This window comes from Dama dama, chromosome 19, assembly GCF_033118175.1.
Source record: "Dama dama isolate Ldn47 chromosome 19, ASM3311817v1, whole genome shotgun sequence".
In the NCBI taxonomy this organism is placed as follows: Eukaryota; Metazoa; Chordata; class Mammalia; order Artiodactyla; family Cervidae; genus Dama; species Dama dama.
Genome location: NC_083699.1, coordinates 9,512,271 through 9,534,508, shown reverse-complemented (window position 1 = coordinate 9,534,508; position 22,238 = coordinate 9,512,271). Strand labels below are relative to the sequence as shown.

At 42.4% G+C, this 22,238-nt stretch overlaps 1 protein-coding gene across 1 annotated transcript in view; it reads left to right on the top strand.

The window, feature by feature from the left end:
* PLCH1 (phospholipase C eta 1) overlaps positions 1-15,521 on the top strand; it is a 219,331-nt gene extending 203,810 nt beyond the window's left edge. The window contains exons 17-24 of the mRNA XM_061168176.1: positions 1,625-1,804; positions 1,896-2,003; positions 3,437-3,561; positions 5,385-5,469; positions 8,108-8,254; positions 8,479-8,558; positions 10,532-10,886; positions 13,329-15,521. Of these exons, the coding sequence (XP_061024159.1) occupies positions 1,625-1,804; positions 1,896-2,003; positions 3,437-3,561; positions 5,385-5,469; positions 8,108-8,254; positions 8,479-8,558; positions 10,532-10,886; positions 13,329-15,397 (3,149 nt within the window). The 3' untranslated portion in view covers positions 15,398-15,521. The remainder of the gene's footprint in view (positions 1-1,624; positions 1,805-1,895; positions 2,004-3,436; positions 3,562-5,384; positions 5,470-8,107; positions 8,255-8,478; positions 8,559-10,531; positions 10,887-13,328) is intronic.
* Positions 15,522-22,238: the final 6,717 nt, after the last annotated feature.

The following is a 22,238-nucleotide window of genomic DNA, read 5'->3' as shown; positions in this document are numbered from 1 at the left end:
ACCACAAAGTAAGTAACAGACAATGAATGCATGGCTTATCCTAACGGAAAACAACTCAGCTCTATTAATGTACTAATTGACATGTGCCTAATTAGCAAGGTCATCTTATTGATGATGTGGTGTGCCTAATTTATGTAGAGAGAGGAAAGAGTGGTACTAATTTTAGTGCTGTTACATCTGAAGGTGGTTTGACAAAAAGACTATATTTTCTCTTACTATGTTTAAAGTATTCATCATCAACTTCTACAATATGATCGTTTTTAGTATGCTTGAGATATGTAACGTCTGCTAAAAAGTTACGTCAATAAGATATATACAATAAGGAGTCTGTATGCAGGAAATCATCAAATTAAACACTGTAATTCTCTAATTTCTTTGCTTCTCACTTGTATTTATGACTGTTTCAAGTTCCAACTCTAGAATGTAGTTGCTAGTCAATTTGGCCAGTATTTAATATCTAAGACGTACAACCCCGAGGACCACAGGGGTCCTGGGAGACTGTGCACAAATCAATTTGTACAGTCTAGATATAGTTCAGGTCCAGTAAAACAGTAATTCAACTCTGGTTCATGGGCCATGTCCTTCAGTCTGGGTTCAGAGTACAAACTGGAATGAAAATAAGACTCTGGGTAAGTTTAGGTCTTTATCTAGGCTGGCCTCTTCCAACAAGTCCAGATGAGATTGGGTAGTCATTTTGGGGATGAGGTATGGATATTTAGTGAAGGAGTGGGAGTGGTGGGGCATTCTAGATGTGTGGCACAAAAAGATAGAATTGGGAGAAAGGGGTATGATATTAAATCTTTGGAGGTTTACTCCATCGTGACCCCCTAACCTGTAGCATCGTTGGTCCTAGATTATCCCTTTCTGATGATGCTTCAAGCAGAAACTTTAATGTCAACTTCCTGTTTTTTTTTTTTTTTTTTTACCTCCCATTTTTTCCCCATTATTTATAAACTTGGCTAGGTGGATGATTGTTGTTATTTCTGAAACTTTTATTTCTTTATAATATTCTTTTGAATTCTTTTTCCATTATTATTCCTTTCTCCCAAACAGGTTTTGACTGGCTTCAAGATTCTATTCAACTTTAAAACCCAATTTTCCTGTTTTGTAATTAACTCTTTTCCCTTTATTTTCTTAAGCCACAAATGCAGTCACTTAATGTGTTTCACACGTGTGCTTTCTAAATGATGCCTTCCATGATTGTCTCCCTTTTATCAGCAATGAGTTGCATAGATAGTTTTATTTATCCTTAGGTGTCTTGCTCTCTGGCAAAGCTCTTCTGTTTGAATCAGGCACCTAAAAAATGTTTCCTCTTGCCCTCTTCCTACTAGCCAGATCAACATGAAGGAGGGAGATGAGAGAGAATTCTCTTGAGAGAATATGGGATTCAAAAATAGACAGTTATCTGAACAAGACGCAAAGCTCTGATCTGAAATGGCAAAAGAGCCCCGGGAGTGGGATTTTATAGATCTTTCTTGCTCAGGAGCTGGGCGTCTTCCGGTTGAATTCGCTCTTTTGCTCTGCCTTTTGTTATTGGTGTGATCGGACTCAGCATCTTTCATGAGTGGTGTTTTCTTTGCTGCAGGTCTCACTTTTCTGTTTCCTTTGTTAAAAACTGTGTTAGGAACCACAGGAAATGTGTTGTCCTTCAGTGAAACAAGAGCGCATCAAGTGGTTCAGCAGAAATCAGAGCAGTTCATGGTTTATAACCAGAAGCAGCTCACGAGGATTTATCCCTCCGCCTACCGCATCGATTCCAGTAACTTCAACCCTCTGCCCTACTGGAACGCAGGCTGCCAGCTAGGTGTGTATGCCCCTGGGAGGAGCAGTTCTCCGTGGCTCTTGCGTCTAGGCCGCTATCTTACCTAATTCTCTTAAACTCTGAACTTGCACAGTGGCGTTGAACTACCAGTCTGAAGGGCGAATGATGCAGTTAAATCGAGCCAAATTCAAGACAAACGGCAATTGCGGCTACGTTCTCAAACCCCAGCAGATGTGCAAAGGTGTGTGTTAATTTCACAGTCGTATCTCTGAACGCAAGAGACCTTTACCGAAGGAGCACTCGGGAAAGCAGAGTGCCTCAGTGTTTTGCAACATGATTTTTAAAAACGAGAAAAATTAAGTATTGGAATGTAAATGAAGAACCCTTTTTTAAAAATACTTATTTTTAATCGAAGGTTAATTGCAATATTGTGTTGGTTTCCAGCCATACATCAACGTGGATCAGCCATAGGTATACATATGTCCTCTCCCTCACATCTCCCACCTCAGCCCAGCCCTCTAGGAGGTCACAGAGCCCTGGTTTGCGTTCCCTGAGTTATAGAGCAAATTCCTGTTGGTTATCCTATTTTACATATGTTAGTGCATATGTTTCCATGATCCTGTTTCTATTCATCCCAGCCTCTCCTTCCTGCCCCCTCTACCCTGTCCATAAGTCTCTTCTCTCTGTCTGCATCTCCATTGCTGCCCTACAAATAGGTTCATTAGTACCATCTTTCTAGACTTCCATATATATGTGTTAATATGCAATATATTTGTTTTTCTCTGACTTACTTCACTCTGTATAATAGGCTCTAGGTTCATCCACCTCATTAGCACTGACTGAAATGTGTTCCTTTTTAATGGCTGAGTAATATTCCACTGTGTATATGTACCACATATTCTTTACCCATTCATCTGTCCACGGGTATCTAGGTTGCTTCCATGTCCTAGCTGTTGTAAATAGTGCTGCAATGAATAATGGGATACATGTGTCTTTTTCAGTTATGGTTTTCTCCATGTTTATGCCCAGTATTGGGATTGTTGGGTCATATGGTAATTTTATTCCTAGTTTTTTAAGGAATCACCATACTGTCTTCCATAGTGGCTGTATCAACTTGGAATGTAAATAATTCTTGCCACCACTGTTTAATAATTCGGTAGCCTTCCTTGGTAGGCTGGTATTTGGCCTTCCCCTATAGCTCAGCTGGTAAAGAATCCGCCTGCAATGCAGGAGACCCCAGTTCAATTCCTGGGTCAGGAAGATCCCCTGGAGAAGGGATAGGCTACCCACTCTAGTATTCATGGGCTTCCCTGGTGGCTCAGATGGTGAAGAATCTGCCTGCAATGCGGAAAACCTGGATTCAGTCCCTAGGTTGGGAAGATCCCCTGGAGGAGGGCATGGTTACCCACTCCAATATTCTTGCCTAAAGAATCCCCATGGACAGAGGAGCCTAGCAAGCTACAGTCCATGGCATTGCAAAGAGTCGGACATGACTGAGTGACTTAACCACCCATGTAGTATATTTAATTCTTTAAATCCCAGGCTCCTCTGTCCATGGGGATTCTCCAGGCAAGAATACTGGAGTGGGTTGCCATTCCCTTCTTCAGTATGTGTGCATATGTATGTGTAATTTCCATGCTACCAACCTTAGATTTTAACCTCTATTTGTCTTAGGTACTTTCAACCCTTTCTCAGGTGATCCACTTCCTGCCAACCCCAAAAAACAGCTCATCCTGAAAGTGATCAGTGGACAACAACTCCCCAAACCTCCAGATTCCATGTTTGGAGACCGAGGAGAGGTAAACCATGTATGACAAAGTGGTTAATTATGTGATTATCTTATTGTGTTTACATTTCATCTGAGGGTGCTGTGTATGTGTGTGTGTGTTTGTAAATGAGCCCTGACCTCAGCTTCTCAGATATTAACTGACTTACTGGCAAAGTAGACACAATTCCTTCTGGAGTGCAGTGCATCATCTATTTTGGAGGCGTGAGTGCAATACAAGTCAATTCACAAGCCAAGAAGGACACTGGCAATGCTAAATTGAGATGCAAGGAGCAATTTTGTTATTAATAGAAACATCGAACAGGAGAATGTCTTACCCTCTCTGCATTTTTCATCTGCTGTGGCCCTCATCTCTGCTACACATTGGCCACCTGCTCCCTGGCCACAGGCCACTCTTGCCTTGCTGCACTTCTGTTGCGTGATTTTACAATGTCTCCCTCTGTGGCCACAGCCTTCGCTCTTTCCAGAGCTGTCATTCCATGATTCCCAGATACCTGCTCTTGGCCTTCTGGGCCTCTGTTTCCTCTCTATCTGTCAGCCCCTCCTCTGCCCATGTCCTTCCTCTCAGGAGTCGTCCATCACTTCAGGTTGTTTGCCACTCCCACCTATTAAACTATCCTTTCTGGATCTTGACTGTCGATGGGCAAACCACGTAGCTCTGAGTGGTCCCACCGTCAGCTCTGTCTCCGATCTTTGCTGAGTTCTGCAGTGCCGCCCCAGCTCCATTGAGTCAATGATGCCTTCCAACCATCTCATCCTCTGTTGTCCCCTTCTCCTCCTGCCCCCAGTCCTTCCCAGCATCAAGGTCTTTTCAAATGAGTCAGCTCTTCACATCGGGTGGCCAAAGTATTGGAGCTTCAGCTTCAACATCAGCCCTTCCAATGGACACCCAGGACTGATCTCCTTTAGGATGGACTGGTTGGATCCCCTTGCAGCCCAAGGGACTCTCAAGAGTCTTCTCCAACACCACAGTTCAAAAGTATCAGTTCTTCAACACTCAGCTTTCTTTAGAGTCCACCTCTCACATCCTTACATGACTACTGGAAAAACCATAGCCTTGACTAGATGGACCTTTGTTGGCAAAGTAATGTCTCTGCTTTTTAATATACTGTCTAAGTTGGTCATAACTTTCCTTCCAAGGAGTAAGCGTCTTTTAATTTCATGGCTGCAGTCACCCTCTGCAGTGATTTTGGAGCCCCCCAAAATAAAGTCAGCCACTGTTTCCACTGTTTCCCCATCTATTTGCCATGAAGTGATGGGACCGGATGCCATGATCTTAGTGTTCTGAATGTTGAGCTTTAAGTCAACTTTTCCCTCTCCTCTTTCACTGTCATCAAGAGGCTCTTTAGTTCTTCTTCACTTATATATTGAAATGTATATATACCCTCTTATGACTTGTTTCACATTTTGGTTATGTAGAGAACTTTGTTATCTTTTTATTGTTGTGTTGTTTTATTAAATGAATATTCCACCATTTATCCATCTTACTCATTAGGACATTTAGTTTGTTTCCAGTGTGTGGCTATTATGAATTCACCTGCTCTGAGCATTTTTGCATAGACAGAAGCTCTCATTTCTGTTGGGTACATACCCTCAACTAGAGTCACAGATTCTTTGGATAAAGTTTGTGTAGCATTAGTAGATATTGGTAAATAACAATGTAATCTTTTTTCTTTCATGCCTCAGATCTGACTCTGTTGCACCTGATACAGTTTCTCTTTGTTAGGAAGCACCCAAGTGGATTGCTGTTGATATGTGACATTTTGGCCAATATTCTTCAACTAATGTGTAGAAATGTATCAGTGGTAATAACTAATGCTTTTAATCTCTTTATAGATCATCGATCCTTTTGTTGAAGTTGAAATTATTGGATTGCCAGTAGATTGTTCTAAAGATCAAACTCGTGTGGTAGATGACAATGGTAAGGTCTCTGTTCACTTTTAATAAAGATGCTCTAGAGGTAGAATTTGCACCGAAAAGGAAAAATGTGTCTTGTGTGGGCTTCCCTGGTGGCTCAGATAATAAAGAATCTGCCTGCAATGCGGGAGACCTGGGTTCAATCCCTGTGTTGGGAAGATCGCCTGGAGAAGGGCATGGCAACCCACTCCAGTATTCTTGCCTGAAGAATCCCCATGGACAGAGGAACCTGGTGGGCTATAGTCCATGGGGTCACAAAGAATCAGACTGAGCAACTAAGCGCGGCACAGAGATAGAATTTGCACCGAAAAAGAAAAATGTGTCTATGTAGAAGATAAACCAATCTTTAAAATCTAGAACTGCTATCTGAGTTTTGTGAAGACTTTTCAACACATAAAACTAAGTAATTGTGGACTGATGCATGGTATGTTTTGATGGATGTTGTAATCCAGGCTCTCAAGACTTCTGCTTTTGAAGCAAATGTTTTTTCTATTGAAATGAATAATATTTTAATAGGCTGGGTTACAACTTCATGTAGAAAAATGACTCATTACGTATTTATGTTGTTTTTATGGTAAGAGTTGCCTCAAAGTTCTCATTTGTGAAGCCTACATCCTAATGATTTCTTATTTTCTCTGGAGCATGTAAAACTGTAAAGACAAGGGCCGCACACTCTGGCAAATTTATTCTTGAATATGTACTTGTGGTGGAGCAGCAGCACTCTTCTCTTATTTTGGCCATAATGTAAAGAAAGCTTTCTTTACTCAAGCCTCATGTATTTTTCTTAACAGTCTTCTAAAGTTGTATTTATTTATACATATGACAAACATTGGGCTTCCCAAGTGGCGCTAATGGTAAGGAACCCGCCTGCCAATGCAGGAGACTTAAGAGACATCGGTTTGATTTCTGGGTCAGGAAGATCCCCTAGAGGAAAGCATGCTAACCCACTCCAGTATTTTTGCTGGGAGAATCCCATGGACAGAGGAAGCTGGAGGGCTACACCCCATGGGGTCGCAAAGAATTGGATACGACTAAAGCAACTTAGCATACATGCATGACAGACCTTATTGCGTGCCTGGTTTTCCTTAATCTCTAGTCATTAATACTCTAAAAAAAAAAACAAAAACTAAACTTCAGTCCTCAAAACATTTGAAAAATTAGAGGTTCCTAGATTGGCTTTCAGAGGAGTTTAAAGAAAGGGATTTGAGGGTTCAAGAGTAGCAGAAACTTGTTACTTAGGAAATAACAAGCTTAAAGTAAGTAAGGTTCGCATACTGCATTTTCCTACCAATACTCAATGAATTTTTTTAGTCGTAGAAGTAATTGAGATGTCATCACTAAGTCAACAAAAAGTATGTTTTCTCCTGTTCAGGAGGGACATCTCAATGATTTTCAGTCCATAATTATTTCATTAGCTAAGGCATTAAGGTTAAGTGGCTGATGCCTCCTTAATACACACATTTAATAATACCAATTTTCATATTTAGAGAAGAAAAACTTATAGAGTACTTGAATTTTTATCTATTTAATTAATTTATCTGAGAGAATTTTACCAAAAAATAAATGTTTTTGGCTTATAGAATTTGAGTTAAATTATATGCTTTTCCTATTTATTTTCAGTACCTATGAAAATATATCATCTTTCTTGTGTTAAGGTCTTGCTTCATGGGATGCCATGAGAATCAACAGTGCCTCATCTCACTTGGCTCTGTCACTAGTTGTATGACATTAGGCACATTATTTTCTCTGAATATCTGTTTTCTTAACTATAACATGAGCATTATACTTCCTGTGTTAAAAAATGAGCATGGATTACTTGTATATTTTTTTGAGTTACGTATTTTTGAAAGTCAGTAATATATATATTTTTCTTAATTAGGGAAAGAATCCCTGCCCTACCACCCTTAGAGGATTGCCATAACAATTAAATAGGATGGTATATGTATGTGGGTCCTCCTTGGTGGCTTAGCGGTAAAGAGTACACCTGCAATGCAGGAGACACGGGTTCAACCCCTGGGTCGGGAAGATCCCCTGGAGAAGGAGATGGCAACTACTCCAGTATTCTTGCCTGGGAAATCCCATGGACAGAGGAGCCTGCGGGCTACAGTCTACAGGGTCACGAAAGAGTTGGACACAGCTGAATGATTAAATAACAACAACAACATTTGTGCAATAACACTGAAACCTTACAGAATGCTTGCTGGTGATGATAACAGCAAACATTTTGGTGGGTGAGAAGCATCGCTTTATTGGGGTGGGGTGGGGGTGGGGAAGAGGAATCATTCTTTATTGTTTTTGCTAAAACATTATTCTTAGCTCACTACTATAGATACTTTTTGAGCTTACTGAATACATTCTAAATACTGTCTAAAAGAGCCTTCTCCACAATGCAGTTTTGCTTCAAGGATTGTTAGAATTGATGTAATAATTTACAGGCAATTTTCTTACCAATTATTTTCTAGCAATGGGGGTAAGTTCCAAGGCTTTATTTCAGTAGGGCATCCTGGGGTGGCTCTGTTGTCTTCACCAGTTTAATAACCATTGCAAGCAATTTTCACTGTCTGCTTTGCAGATGTTGCCACTAAATCATTTTTAGCCAATCCCTTTTGCTTTTTTAATTTGTCTTTTCCTATTTCTCTCAGGCTTTAACCCTGTATGGGAAGAAACCCTGACATTTACAGTACATATGCCAGAAATAGCTTTGGTTCGGTTCCTTGTGTGGGATCATGATCCAATTGGACGAGACTTTGTTGGGCAAAGAACTGTGACCTTCAGCAGCTTGGTGCCTGGTAATTCTGGCTGAACTTTTCTCTCTAGACTGTTCCTTGTTCTTTGGAAGATATGATATGCAATATACAGGATAGACGGCATATATGATATAGAAAGTATGTGTTATATGATTATGTGAATGTTAATATAACTATTGTAAAGTCAGGTATTTAATTCTGTTTCACCCATGGAAAAGCCAAACATGAGTTCAACGAAAAGGTAACTGCTTCTCCTCTTTTATCAGGCTACCGGCATGTCTACTTGGAAGGACTGACAGAAGCATCTATATTTGTCCACATAACAATCAATGAAATCTATGGGAAGGTGAGAACAATCACAGGGCTTAAAGTCACATGCAACTGTAATATGGTCCCTAACAAAGTTTTTAATTCATTGCATAAAAGGGACGTAAACCTCGACAACATGTTTTGACAGGAAACTCGAGGAAGGCCAGCCCACACCGTGCTCCATGTTCTCGCCTGCCCTGGGGTCCTCATTCATGTGCTCCTTCCTCTGTTTAGGGGTGTACGTGTCCCCTCCATCCAGTGGCCCTTGCTGGGCTTAACAGAACTGACAAAACTATTACTGTCCCAGGCAATCATTTGTTTGACTAAAACAGTAAAGCTGCAGTTACATGTCTGAATTTTATTATAATCCTTAAAAAAGACTCAGCTGGCTGCAGTTGGAAATATAGTCTCAGATGTTTGAATTACCTGTCCTAACTGGGCTGTGATCCCAGCCAGTTCTAGGCAGGATGCATTCATTCAAGTGCCATGTATTTAACTGGAGACCTAAAAATCATGAATGAATGAAAAGCCACCCACTGAAACTTAAAAGGAAGAGATTGTACCAGTGTCTTCTGGCTCTCTCCCAATGACAGTTTCTTCACTGCGGAGCTCACTTGAGGTTTACATATCAATAGACTCTCATCTGGTAATGCCAAGTCACTGGGGATTTAGTGACCGGAACAATTTTCAGGACTAGATGTGATTTGGAGGGGCTTGGGCCCAGGGGTGTCCAGTGCTCTTTATCAGAGGGTCAGCATAGTCTGGGACTCCTCCTCCAGAGGTTTATACATTCTCTGTGCTTCTGCTTCCTTATCTGTACCTACTTCATAAACAAATACTTTATCTTTAAAAAGCTGCCTGGCACATAGTAAATGCTCAGAAATGTCAGCTAATATTAATATTAAAAAGACGACAATCTGACTGGTAGGGAGTGGACCAGTTTGCCCTGAAATAGGAAGTATGTGTTTATTCTCACATCCGTCAGTTGGGAGGGGTAAGGATCCTAATTTCTAAGAGTGGTAAAGTTTTATGTCTTCTGTGTTCAGTCCTGCATTGCGCTGCTTGCTGAGATCTCTCCTCTGGCCTAAACATACACAAATGTAAATGATCAAAAAGTGATTCTTGAAGTTCTCAGGAATCCCAGGTGAACTAAGCAGCATCTCAAGTATTTCACATGCTTGAAGGAAATAATAAAATTCAGAATTTGTTTAAAACTTGAGCCAGAAATAACAGGAAAGAGAATGTGTTCTGTAGGCCTTGTGTTCTCTCTCCTAAGTAAATGTCCATGTGTAGTGTAAGTCTTTTATTACCTTCAAGGTGTGTTTGGGTTGAGATGCATAAACCACAATGCGGTGGTAGTGAACTGGGCAATGAATGAAACCTGCAACTAAAAGTTCAAAGTGGGAGAAAGGGTTTACAGAGCATATGTGTTGTATCGCCGTCTGTTTTCACTTGTGCAGCCTTCTTGAATGAGCCCCAATTGTGTTTTGTTGTGCTTTTTTTTCCCCCCTTGCAGTGGAGCCCTTTAATACTCAACCCCAGTTACACTATATTGCACTTTCTAGGAGCTACAAAGGTAGTTTCTCAGCATGGTGTTTGGTTCTGGCGGGCGCGTTTCTATCAGTGGTCATGGCAGCATGCGCTCACCTCGCTCCATCGTCCTGCTTACCACTTTGAAATGTGCGTCTGTTGCTTTAAGGCGGCTCAAGTTCATAACAGTCTGTTCACTGTGGAAACTCTTCCTACCACCTTGCCCTACCTTCTTTGGGCAGGAAACTCATGGGCAAGCTTGGTGGTGAAAATGGGAGGCTGCCTTCCTCCCAAAGTCAGGTTGATGAGACATGCATGGCGTAGTGCAAACGTGTGTGTGCTGCCGTTTTCTTGGTTTGAATATTCAGTGGCTGTGAGATTTCGTTTTCTATCCATTTTTCACGCAGCCATCGCGTGAGAGGCAAGCGGTTGACACAGTGGTATTTGCTTAACTTCTGCTTGGTCCTTTTGTGTCTTCAGAACAGACAGCTCCAAGGTTTGAAGGGGCTGTTCAATAAGAATCCCAGACACAATTCTTCAGAAAACACTTGCTATTACATTCGGAAGCGATCGATTGGAGACAAGATTCTGCGACGCACAGCCAGCGCTCCGGCCAAAGGCAGAAAAAAGAGCAAAATGGGCTTCCAAGAAATGGTAGAGATGAAGGATTCTGTTTCGGAGGCTGCAAGAGATCAAGATGGGGTCCTGAGAAGGACCACGCGGAGTCTGCAAGCGCGCCCTGTCTCTATGCCCGTTGACAGAAGTCTTCTTGGGGCTCTATCGCTGCCTGTATCTGAGACTGCAAAAGACCCTGAAGGAAAGGAGAACTCTCAGGGTAAGATGCTTTAAGTTTCTCTGAGAATACACCATTTTAAGACACATTTTTTTTTTTTAAAAGACACATTTTGGTGTCCCTAATTACCACAATAACATGGTTGGCATTTTGTAGTCAAAGTAAAATATTCTGAAAAATAGGTAATTACATTACAGTGTTACCTTTTAGACCAGATTTTAAACTTAGGTGAGAGGGTGCTGGAAGAGCAATTTCCTAGTCACCTACAGCCTCAAGATAACATTGACATCTGAAGTTGACTGTGAGGGACCAGGGATGATGGTGAAGAGCGTATGGGCCTATGAGGTACACCAGAGGGAGCTGAAACCAGCAAAATATGAGCAGAGGTCATGGTTTTTTCTTAGTGGGTACCATAGTTACTGATTTTCTGAGAGGAATAGAATTATATTGACTTTTCTGAGGTGTAGTTTAGTTGTGTTTCTTTCTCACTATGCAACATGTTTCCACAATTGGAAATGTTTATGGGGAAAGAGGAAACACCAGCTGTTAAAAAAGTAAGCCACTTTCTTCACTTGAGAAATCTCTGCTTTCTCAAGAGGGAGCTTATTTGCTGTTTTCCTGTGGCCTCTGTGTCCCTCCCCTGGATGTGGGCAGGGGAGGCAGCATGTCTGTGGCTCCTGTCCAGTTACAAACTCCTCAGGCACAGGGACCAGGTGTTACCCACCTTTTCCTCTAATTTGAGCATAATGGTTCACTCATATCGAGAACTTGATAAAGAGTGGTTATCTGTTTTACGAGGTACCAAAGAGCTCTGGCCTTTATCAGCGACTCCTCCCCCACCCTATTTTAGTGCCAAAACTCTATGCATTTGATGTCTCTGCAACAGACAAGTTTTAATTAAATCAGAATCACCTCAGACAGTAGAAGATAATCCCTGTTTCTTTTAGCAAAATTCTTTCATCATGCAGTCTATTTCAGTAATCTCTTTTCTCATGAATACCAATTTATATTGATTTTTATTGTCAGATATGATGGGAGGACAAATCAACTTTTCAATGGCTTCTTTGAAGGAGAAAGGGGAGTTTAATGTTTGAAATTTTGCTAAGAGTAGTACTGGAGAAGAGATGAAATACATGCTTTAAAATTTATTTTAAAACTCCACCTTGGGGGAAGTAAACTATAAATAAATATAAACTCCATTTTGGGAGGGAAATAAAGCAAAAAATGGTAATAATTAATCCTGTTAAAACCACAATTAAGATGCTAATACTATTTAGGTGAGTTAGAAAGCAATAGTTGATATTTCTTTCCTGCATTTAAAAAACAGGAACTTTATATAAGTTATTCATATATATATAGCATAATATATTTAGTAATACATAAATATAAAACTTGTAAATATAGAGCAATACCTAACCATGCAATGATTCAAGTTAGCATGTAGAAGAAAAATTAGGTGGAAAAAATTCAGAATACAAAATTGTATACATAATTTTATAGAAGCTTACAGTATCTATCTGAGTGGTAACATCATATAATATTTATATTTTTCCTTATAATTTTTGGGTTAATCAAGTTTTTATGATGAACTTTTTAGTTAGGAAAATAGTTAATAAGTTAAACATTCTTTTTCAATTTTCATAACTGAAAGCATAAAATGCTGTTAAAATAATGTGATTAAGAATATTAGCACACCTAATATTGTCTTAACATTATACTAAACAGGATGGGGTACCCTGAATTAATTTAAATTGTGTATTTTTTTAAAGTTTTCCTTCTTGTGCCTAAGATCTTGCTGCCTCATTTAGGGGAGAATGAAATATGAAATTTATGTATTAAAACTCCAAAAAATATGATCAGTGGGAAATTAGACATTAGCAATGGCATAGAATTGGTGACCAAGTCTTTATTTTTACATTTTAAAGTCAACAGATATTGATATTCTAATGCACTTATTGCACTTTCCAATTTGTTTCAGAAATTAATTGGTCAGATTAAGTCTTTTGCCAAAATGTTTTTCAAAATGATTTGTGGGTTTTTTGGTTTGCTTTTTACTAGCACATGTATGACTTTGAAAGTTTACAGTGTCTTGCTTACAGGTGCCACAATCCTTTGTTTAACAGAGCTGTCTTGTTCTGTTTTTATTGCCATGCTTCTGTGTAGTACAAATCTGAATAGGAAACAACCTAAGGTAATCTTCACTGTAAAAGTATGGTAACTCATTGACATTTTTTTTTACAATGAATATTACATCCTTAGCTGATGTAATAGCTATTCAAAGGGAGGCTCCAGTGAAACTATTTAAATATATTTTACCATTTATCCATCACACAGACACTTTGTTGCAAATCTCTACAATCCATGATTCTGTCACAATGTAACAGATTTACATTTTCCATTTGTCTGTCTGAAGGCAAACATGAGTGTTTGCAGGTCCTATATAAAATGATATATGTCACTTAAAATATTGTTTGTTTCATTCAGCAGAAGATAAGGATGCCAGAAGAGATGGGAAGGCAAGTGTAAAAGACCAGCATTTCCCAAATTTCAACAAAAAGTTATCCTCTTCCTCCAGTGCCCTCATCCACAAAGACATCAGCCAAGGGAACTCTGCTGTTTCTACTGCCAACTTGTCAACCACAGAACAGTTAGTGCCGGGCCCAAAGGGTGGGAGAACCAAATCAAACGTGTTAAGTGATTGCCGGGAACAGTGCCTCAGCAGATCCCTCTCTCCAAGGCAGCATTTGGCTCGTGATCCTGCAGTTAGCCCATCAAAAGATCTATGTGGTGTGAAAACCAAGGAAAATGGGAATGCTGGGGGCTTTGCTGTAGGGAAAAGCACGTTGTCAGGAAGCATCCTTTCTCAAAGCAATCTGGAGATTACGAAGCTGGAAGGTAACTGGGATAAGGGCAGAGCTGCAACATCCTTTTCTTTGTCAGACGTCTCGACACTCTGTTCTGATACACCTGACTTACATTCCACTGCAATTCTCCAGGAGAGTGAAATTTCCCACCTTATTGACAATGTCACTTTGACAAATGAGGACGAGCCTGGCAGTTCCATCTCGGCACTGATTGGCCAGTTTGATGAGACCAGCGACCAGGCTAGCCCTACAGTTGTTTCTCATCTTCAGAGCCCCATTGTGATGTTGGGCCATCCTCCTGTGCCCACCATGGACCTAAAAATGCCCTTCAAGCATGGCTTTTCCAATGGAAAACCCAAGTCACCTTTCCTGTGCTCCTCTCCTGAGCAGATTGCATTCTCTGGGCATGAGACCTGTGAAGGTTCAACACACACAGCTGTTGGTGAAACTATCTGCACTCCTGTCTCCAAAACTAAACCAGATAATGACCTTTCTGCGAAGGCCACGACTGGGGCCATAGAAAATAACCTGCCTCAGTCCTCTAATACTTCTCGCTGCTGGTTACCAGAAAGTCCCACCCAGGGAAAAGACTGGGAATTCCTGAAGAACCCCAGCCCTGCCACTTCCACTGACTTGACACTGGAAGATGTAATAGCTGCTCCTACTCTCAGTTTAAATTCTGGGGAGAGCAGTCTCGTGGAATTGGATGGAGACTCAGAAAATCTGTCCCTAACGACCTGTGAATATAGGAGAGAGGGTACAAGTCACCTCACTTCTCCTTTAAAAGTGAAATACAGTCCAGATGCAGTGGAACATTTTCAAAGAGGCTTGAGAAATGGCTACTGTAAAGAGACTCTCCACCCTTCTGTCTCTGAAATATTCAACAATACTCAAGACGTCAAAAATCAAAATATTTCTCGTCTAGCCTATCAGGGTGCTGGCTTTATGCATAACCACTTCTCAAATTCAGATGCAAAAATGAACCAGACCTCCGGGCCCCTGACTTGTGCTCATGACATGCATGCCCCTGCCCCGGAGCAGTCCACACACTCTGCTCTGAAGCTGTCCAGCCCTTGCAAATCCAAAAGTCTGGGGGACTTAACATCAGAGGACATCGCCTGTAATTTTGAAAGCAAGTACCAGTGTATTAGCAAGAGCTTCGTAACCACTGGCATCAGAGACAAGAAGGGCATGGCTGTGAAAACAAAGTCGTTAGAGCCCATGGATGCCCTGACCGAGCAGCTGCGGAAGCTTGTGTCCTTTGAGCAGGAAGATGGCTGCCAAGTGCTGTATTCCAAGCAAGATGCCAATCAGTTCCCCAGGGCCTTGGTCAGAAAGCTGTCATCCCGAAGTCAGAGCAGAGTGCGCAATATTGCCAGTCGTGCCAAGGAGAAGCAGGAAGCCAACAGGCAGAAGAGTGTGAACCCCAGCACTGTGGGAGGAGTGGTTCTTCGAAGCAAGCCGTGCGCGCCCGCGCCCACCGGGAACCGGCACTCCACCGGCTCCTACATCGCCGGCTACCTGCGGAGCGCCAAGGGCGGCGGCCTGGAGGGCCGCGGCATCCCCGAGGGCGCATGCGCAGCCCTGCGCGCCGGCCACGCCGACAGGTTCTGCTCCCATCACTCTGTTCTGCAGACCGAACCCAGCAGTGATGACAAACCAGAAATTTATTTTCTTTTGAGACTGTGAATTACATAAAGCTACGTTTTCACTGTTAATAAGATATTCTGTAGACTGTCTGAGTTTTCAGTAAATATGGTCCTTGGCTTTGAGATGATTTTCAGATGTATTTTTAAACTCGTGTTACAGCCTCCTTTTGAGTCCGTGTGTTCTTTTTGTGTTTGTGTATAGACCCGGGTGACATTTCCTGTGTACCTCTGATCTTTCCTCCCTGAGGTGTGAACTCTATTGGTATGATATATGTGCATGCCCTAGATGTGAAACTTCTCAGCAGTTTGGGTTCTATGTTTCACCAAGATGCTCTTTACTCTGTGCCCTCAGCTCACAGTCACAAATGTAGTCATTTCTACTCTCTGCTGAGAGATTTTTACAAAGGACAAAGGGATGAATTCTTTATTTTAAAGCCATTACCATCTTTCCTAGTTTTCCTTCTTTATTGAGAAGCTCAGATGCATTTTTACAACTCAGTTAAAAGAAGATTTAAAAAGTTACCTACCTTACCTTTCAAGATTTCTCTACCCCACCCAGAAGGAGAGTTCAGAGGAGATGGGTAGCCGCCCCGCCCCCCACCCCTGCCACCCAACCATACCCTCTCATTTTACAGCCGGGTGTGAGGGTCTGAGGAATAAAGCAAACTTCTGTATATAAGGACAAAATTGTTTGTTTTACATAAATTTTGTTACATATTTTTGCTAATGGCTTTGTATGTAACAAGAACACAGTTGCCAAGCTATTTGTTGTATTTTTGAACTTTCTGATTAAATTATAGGCTGCAAATAATGGCTTTCAGAATGAAGGACTTCCAGCAGATGCTAACAATGACAGTAGCACAAATTGAAAACTTCCCAAAGCTTTCAAGAAAAAAAAAATATTTTCTCATGCTAAAACCCAAGTGAATATAGATAATTAGAAGAAACCTTTTCCCTTCAGGGAGCCAAGTAACTCTATTTTAGTACCAATATACATTATTTTCACTGTGAATCCATTTTTTATTGCATGTTCAGATGTCCCTCTTTGCTTTTTTGTAATGTTAACTGCAATGATGTTCTTCTTGGAATTCATGAAAATATAATTAAAGGAGATTTTTAAACACTTGGTGAATTTTTTTTTTTTTTTTCAAATTGAAATTCATGTGATGACTGTTGAGTAGGGGGAACCCAGATCTCTTGAAAATATTTGCCTTTTCATCTCTTTGCAGTAAAAGAGATTACTTCTATGGGGACAGTTTTAAGCAGCATTTTGTGTCCTTGAGTGTTTTCATTCTGCTTTCAAGACCGTATTTGCAAGGTGACTTGAGAAGAAATGGAAATGTAATGAGTTGCTTTGCATTTGGTGATGATGTTGCAAGTTTAAAAATCCTTCCCAAATCCTGCCCATGGCAGGAGTGGAGTTGGTAAGCAGGCAATGCCGGCAAGAGACTGTGTTTGACAAATTAGACCACCTGAAGCTTTGCTGTGTGGCCGGAGACTGGGGAGGAAAGCAATTGGATCCTGCTCTCTCTTCAGCCTGTTGCAGCAGAACCTGGACCCTGTGCTTCACCACCTCGATGGTGGTGATCCCAGCCAGGTGCCCACCCAGCTCCTGCTCACCTTCAGTTCCTGCCGCCACCTCTTGGCACCGCAGCTGCTTCTCACTCCTATGCCAGGACTCCATGGAGTCCCTGCTTCTGGAATCACATGCAGGATCCGAGCCTACCACCGTGGCCACTTTGCTCATCAGGCCATGGCACAAGCAGTGAATCTAACAAGGAGAGAAACTGACCAACACTCAGAAAATTGGTCATTCTGTCTCCCTGGTTATTAAAAGTCTCTTTGTGGCTATGCCTATTCTTTCAGAGTCACTCTTGAGAGACTGTAATGTGGCCATGATCACAAAATGTCTTTGACTTGAGTTCAGGGTCTTTCTTTCTCCATCAGTTGGTTCCCGGGAATAGGTGTGGCTGAGAGAGGGGCATTGATGCAACAGAGGCAGGTGATATGGAGATCAAGGCCAACAGTCATATTTTTGGCATCTTCTGGAGTACTTGAGCCTTCCTAAGTCTACTGTTTCTTTCATGAATCATTTTTGTCCACTCAACCCTTTGCTGGGAGTTTCTGTTAACACCGAACTCATGATGGGCAGCTCCAACTGCACAGTTGCTTGGTGTGCCATTGTTAGGCTCTCCCTTTTCACTTCAGAGGGTATGGCCCTTCCTATTCCAGACCACTGGACCTCTAACAATTTTACTGATGTCGCAGGCCCCTTGATCATCAACGACTTGCTGCCTTCCCTCTGACACATTTGTGTTTTAATAGGACATTTAAATTACTTGGCCTGTTCTCCTTATTAGGTCCAATTAGTAAAATGTCAATCAATGTAGAAGCCTGGCACAATGCACTGAAGAAAAGCAAGATGATGGAGATCAGTATGGACTAGACCCTGAGAGACAGCAGAAAACTGATCCAGACCTAGAGCAAGACAGTGGAGACTTACTGCTGTCCTTGCAACATGAAGATGAACTGCTTTTGATCCTCTCTGTTGATGAGAATCAGACATAAAGCATTCAGCAAAACAATAGTCACAAATGAAGTGCCAGAGGTTGAGTTGATTTCCTCCCATAAAATTCCTATCTAGCATCGAAGCTGCAATTGGAATAGTATTTTAAATTTATAGTAGTCCACTGGCACCCATCATGATCACCATGGTTTTGGGCGGAAGGCCTGGTAGGTGAAATGGACAGATGTATTATGGGAATCACCATCACTGAATCTTTTAAGTCTTTGGTACTGATTTCTGCAATTTGTCCTGGCAGGTATGGCTTCTGATTTTACTATCTTGGCCTGGATGGAAGGTGCATTGTACCTTTTTAAATCATAATATTCCTTAATTCATAGGTCAGGAAACCAAGGGCCAACTTCTAAGTGTATCTATCCCATTAGGCATTCAGAGACTAGAGACAGGGCAACAGAGTGGGTCCTTGGAACTATTGGACCCATTGCAAGATGAACCCAAACACCATTTACAATCTGGTGTCTGTAAGTCTCCCTTTTAATTGGAAGACCATGGTGGTGGCGTGGGTTCTCTAATATTGTCAGCTGTGATCTCATTCTAACCATCCTCAAGATGTCTAGGACTTCCCTGGTTGTCCAGTGGTTAAGAATCTGTACTTCCATTGCAGCAGGCACTGGTTCAATCTATGACTGGGGAACGAAGGTCCTGCATGGTGCAGCAAAAAAGAAGAAAAGCTTTCTGGGAATTCCCTTCTCTGCAGTGCACAATTACTCTGCCAAGTTTGAGGAAAGGTTAGAGAGAAACTTGCCATGCTCTGGTGGCATTGTGGGAACCCAACATTCCCTGTAATCAATGGGCTCTGGCTCTGTGAACTGACTGAGATCTAGTAACTGAAGATTGCAGTTTTCCATCAGTGTCTGACAGCAGCATTACGGTCATCAGTTTTCAATTCTTTTTGGTTGTATAAATCAAACAAAAGACTAGTCAGTGGTCTCTAAACTTTAGCATACACCCAAATTACCTAGAGGATTCATTAAAACATAGATTGCTGGCCCATATCCCCAGAATTTCTGCATTAGTAGATCTGGAGTGGGGCTTGAGAATTTTCATTTCAAAGAAGCTCCTGCTGCTGTTAAGTCGCTTCAGTCGTGTCTGACTCTGTGCGACCCCATAGACGGCAGCCCACCAGGCTCCCCCGTCCCTGGGATTCTCCAGGCAAGAACACTGGAGTGGGTTGCCATCCTTCTCCAATGCATGAAAAGTGAAAGTGAAGTCGCTCAGTCGTGTCCGACTCTTCAAAGCGACCCCATGGACTGCAGCCCACCAGGCTCCTCCACCCATGGGATTTTCCAGGCAAAAGTACTGGAGTGGGTTGCCATTGCCTTCTCTGAAAGAAGATCCTAGGTGATGCTAAAGCTGCTGGTCTTAGGACCACTAAGAGCACTTTAACTAGTACTCTTAGATGGTGGTTACCTTTGGAAAAGCCATCATCAGTTAGAGGTAATAATCACTTTGGGCCAGGGCACTTTGCCATTCTGGCCATACTACTTAGTATGGTAATTATATCCCTCCTGGCCTCTGCCTTTCCAGAATCCTGTTATCTCCTTTGATATAGAGCCCAGTGCTCTGCCAGGATCTTCCACCGCCAATCTGACCTGAAGAAGGCAACCAACAGTGAGTTTCTCAGTGATGTTTGCTTTCCCACTCAGGTGGCATGTTCCCTCCTAGAGAATACACTCAGGTGGTGGGTTTGCACGTCTTCATTCTAATATTCTCTTTTTCCTGAGCCTTCTGATTCCTTTCTCACTACTCTGCCAAGTAAGTTCCCATAAACTCACCTCAACTTACTGAGCCATTGTGAATCCAGGCTTAATGGAGTCATCTTAGCTAACTATTAGGACTGGTAGACATTAAATTTTACTAGGACATTATTAAGACTTGCTAGACTTTAAATTCCAACTTATGGATGAGTTGCCCATTTCAACAAATCTCTCCTGTTCAGTGGTATGTTCCAGGTCCACCTGAGGGCCCAACACCCTCAAGATCTACTGCTACAGATATTTCTCTGGTTCTTGCTTGATGTGTTCATGATATGGTATTACTCCCTGCCTTAAAAGCATCTATGAAAAGAAAAAAAAGCATCTATGGCTTTCACAAAATGCCTTAAAATGACAGTTACTGGCCAGAACCTATCTAGGATTTCAGTGCCATCATAAGTAGCCAACCACTACAGAAGTACTAAAATTATCATTACCCCCATTTATTCAGTTGTTAGAGCTACTTGATATCCCCAATCTTAACCTAAGCCTCCACTCATCCCGATCAACCCTAAGTGAGACCATTAGTAATTCGCATGCCACAGCATGCCACCTGCTATTACTACCCTACTTCTGGTACAGTTGTCTCAGGCTGGCATTCTTAGAGAAGACTGTCAGAGGGGATGGCTTTTGTGCTCATGTTTTATTGGGGCCTGGTCCTAGGGAAGCTAGAGTGAGAAGAAAAGGAAAGAGAGATAAGGAAGTCGGAAAGAAACTGAAGACGAGGATAGCAGGCTGGCTGTGATGTCAGAACAAACATAGCTGGTTGCCTGACCTTGTGAGACAAGCCCAAAGAGGCCAAATAATAAAATGACTGCCCTTCAGAACAGTCCAGGAGGGGAAGGAGAGACTGCTATCTGCTGACTGTTTTCTGTTGCTTGCCTTTGTTGAATTCTGCCTCCTTAGGGTGTTAACCTTCTCAGCTCTCCAGCTATGTTACCCAGCCTTTACCAGCTTCCCTGAGGAAGCCAGAGCTCTGTGGGTCTCATCTGGCAAGTGTTCAGATGTGGTCATCTCTGCTTGTCGGTAGGAGCTGTGTGTGGAAACTTCCTGGTTCATGGTGGAGGCAGTGGCCATCGTAGTTGGGATGTAAAACTGTGAATCAGCTGTGATCCGTGCTGGGGTTGTGGGGCTGGGATGCAAGGGAGACAGCCATGGCGGGGGTGTTGGTAGGGCCACGCAGGATTCATGTATAAATTGGCTTTTGCTCAGCCAGTTGGCATAGGTGTCTGGTCATCTGAACACCTATCAAAGGTCTACGTGATTGTGTGCTAAGTCGCTTCGGTCATGTCTGACTCTTTGTGACCCTATGGACTGTAGCCCATCAGGCTACTCCGTCCATGGGATTCTCCAGGCAAGACTACTTGAGTGGGTTACCATGCCCTCCTCATCAAAGGTCTACTGATAAGCAATTTCAATACTGAGACCTAGAAATGAAAAAGAAAAAAGGATTTAGCCAAATTCCTTGACCTTATGAAGCTTACAAAATATTCTGTGAAACAGACATAAAAGTAGATAAAGGAACACAGTGGGCTAAATGGAGTGGTCCATGCAAACATGGGGTAGGCAAGGTGCACAGAAAGCAGCAGCTCGTTTGGTTTGGGGGGACAGGTCAGAGAAAATTTCTTGGAGGCAGGACCAGTTTCAAGGACACACAACCAGTGTCTCAGGTTCTCACACTCAGAAGTGCTCATGCTTAGGGTTTAATGCTGTGTGGTCCCCGTTTGACATTCTTGATACTGTGGCTTCACCTTTGACATGTGTGTTCTGTATGAAGGACAAGGGGGCACACGCCTGGGGCTTGGCGTCCCAGCCCAGTGCAGTCCCACCTGCTGCCTCCCTGTCTCCCCAGGAGGGGTTCTCAGCAGCCCACCTTCGGCCGGTGGAGCCAGGCAGCAGTAAGCCCGGCAGGGAGAAGCCTGCATACTGCCATCACCCTCCGTCCCCAGCAGAGACCAGGCGTGGGAGCAAGGACGGTCAAGGTTGGGCTTGTGCTCCACTGTGTCTTGGGTGGGGCAAGATGGCATTTGTTCCCAGCCTGGGTTGGCAGTTCCATAGTCTCCTTGTCTAGGCAGCTCATGGGGGCCTCTCTTTTACCCTCAATGAGGTTCCAAATATGCCCTGTGCAGAGGCTCCAGTTTCTTGGCTTGGGTGGCCAAATGTGTGATGAGTGACTGACTAGCCCACTTTTTCATTTTGCACTGGGCTCAGAAAATTATGTGATCAGCCTGCTTGGGGGTGATGATGCTGGAACTGATTCTTGAAGGATAAATAGGAATTTTCCTGATATAAAGGGCAAGGAAGGGGCTGAAAGAGTCTCCTAGAAAGAGGGAACAGCATGAACAAGTGTGTGAAGCATGAAATTGTACCACACATAGATACATAGAGCTGGAAATGCTTCTTGTTTTTTTTTAAATTTCCTGTTTTTGAACATCTTGGTAGATGGTGTTCCATCCCCTGAGATGGGAAGGTGAAGGCATTCATGGGTGAGGGGAGAGCTCCCCCTTGGCCAAGTTAATTTGAGATTCCTATCAGATGGAGAT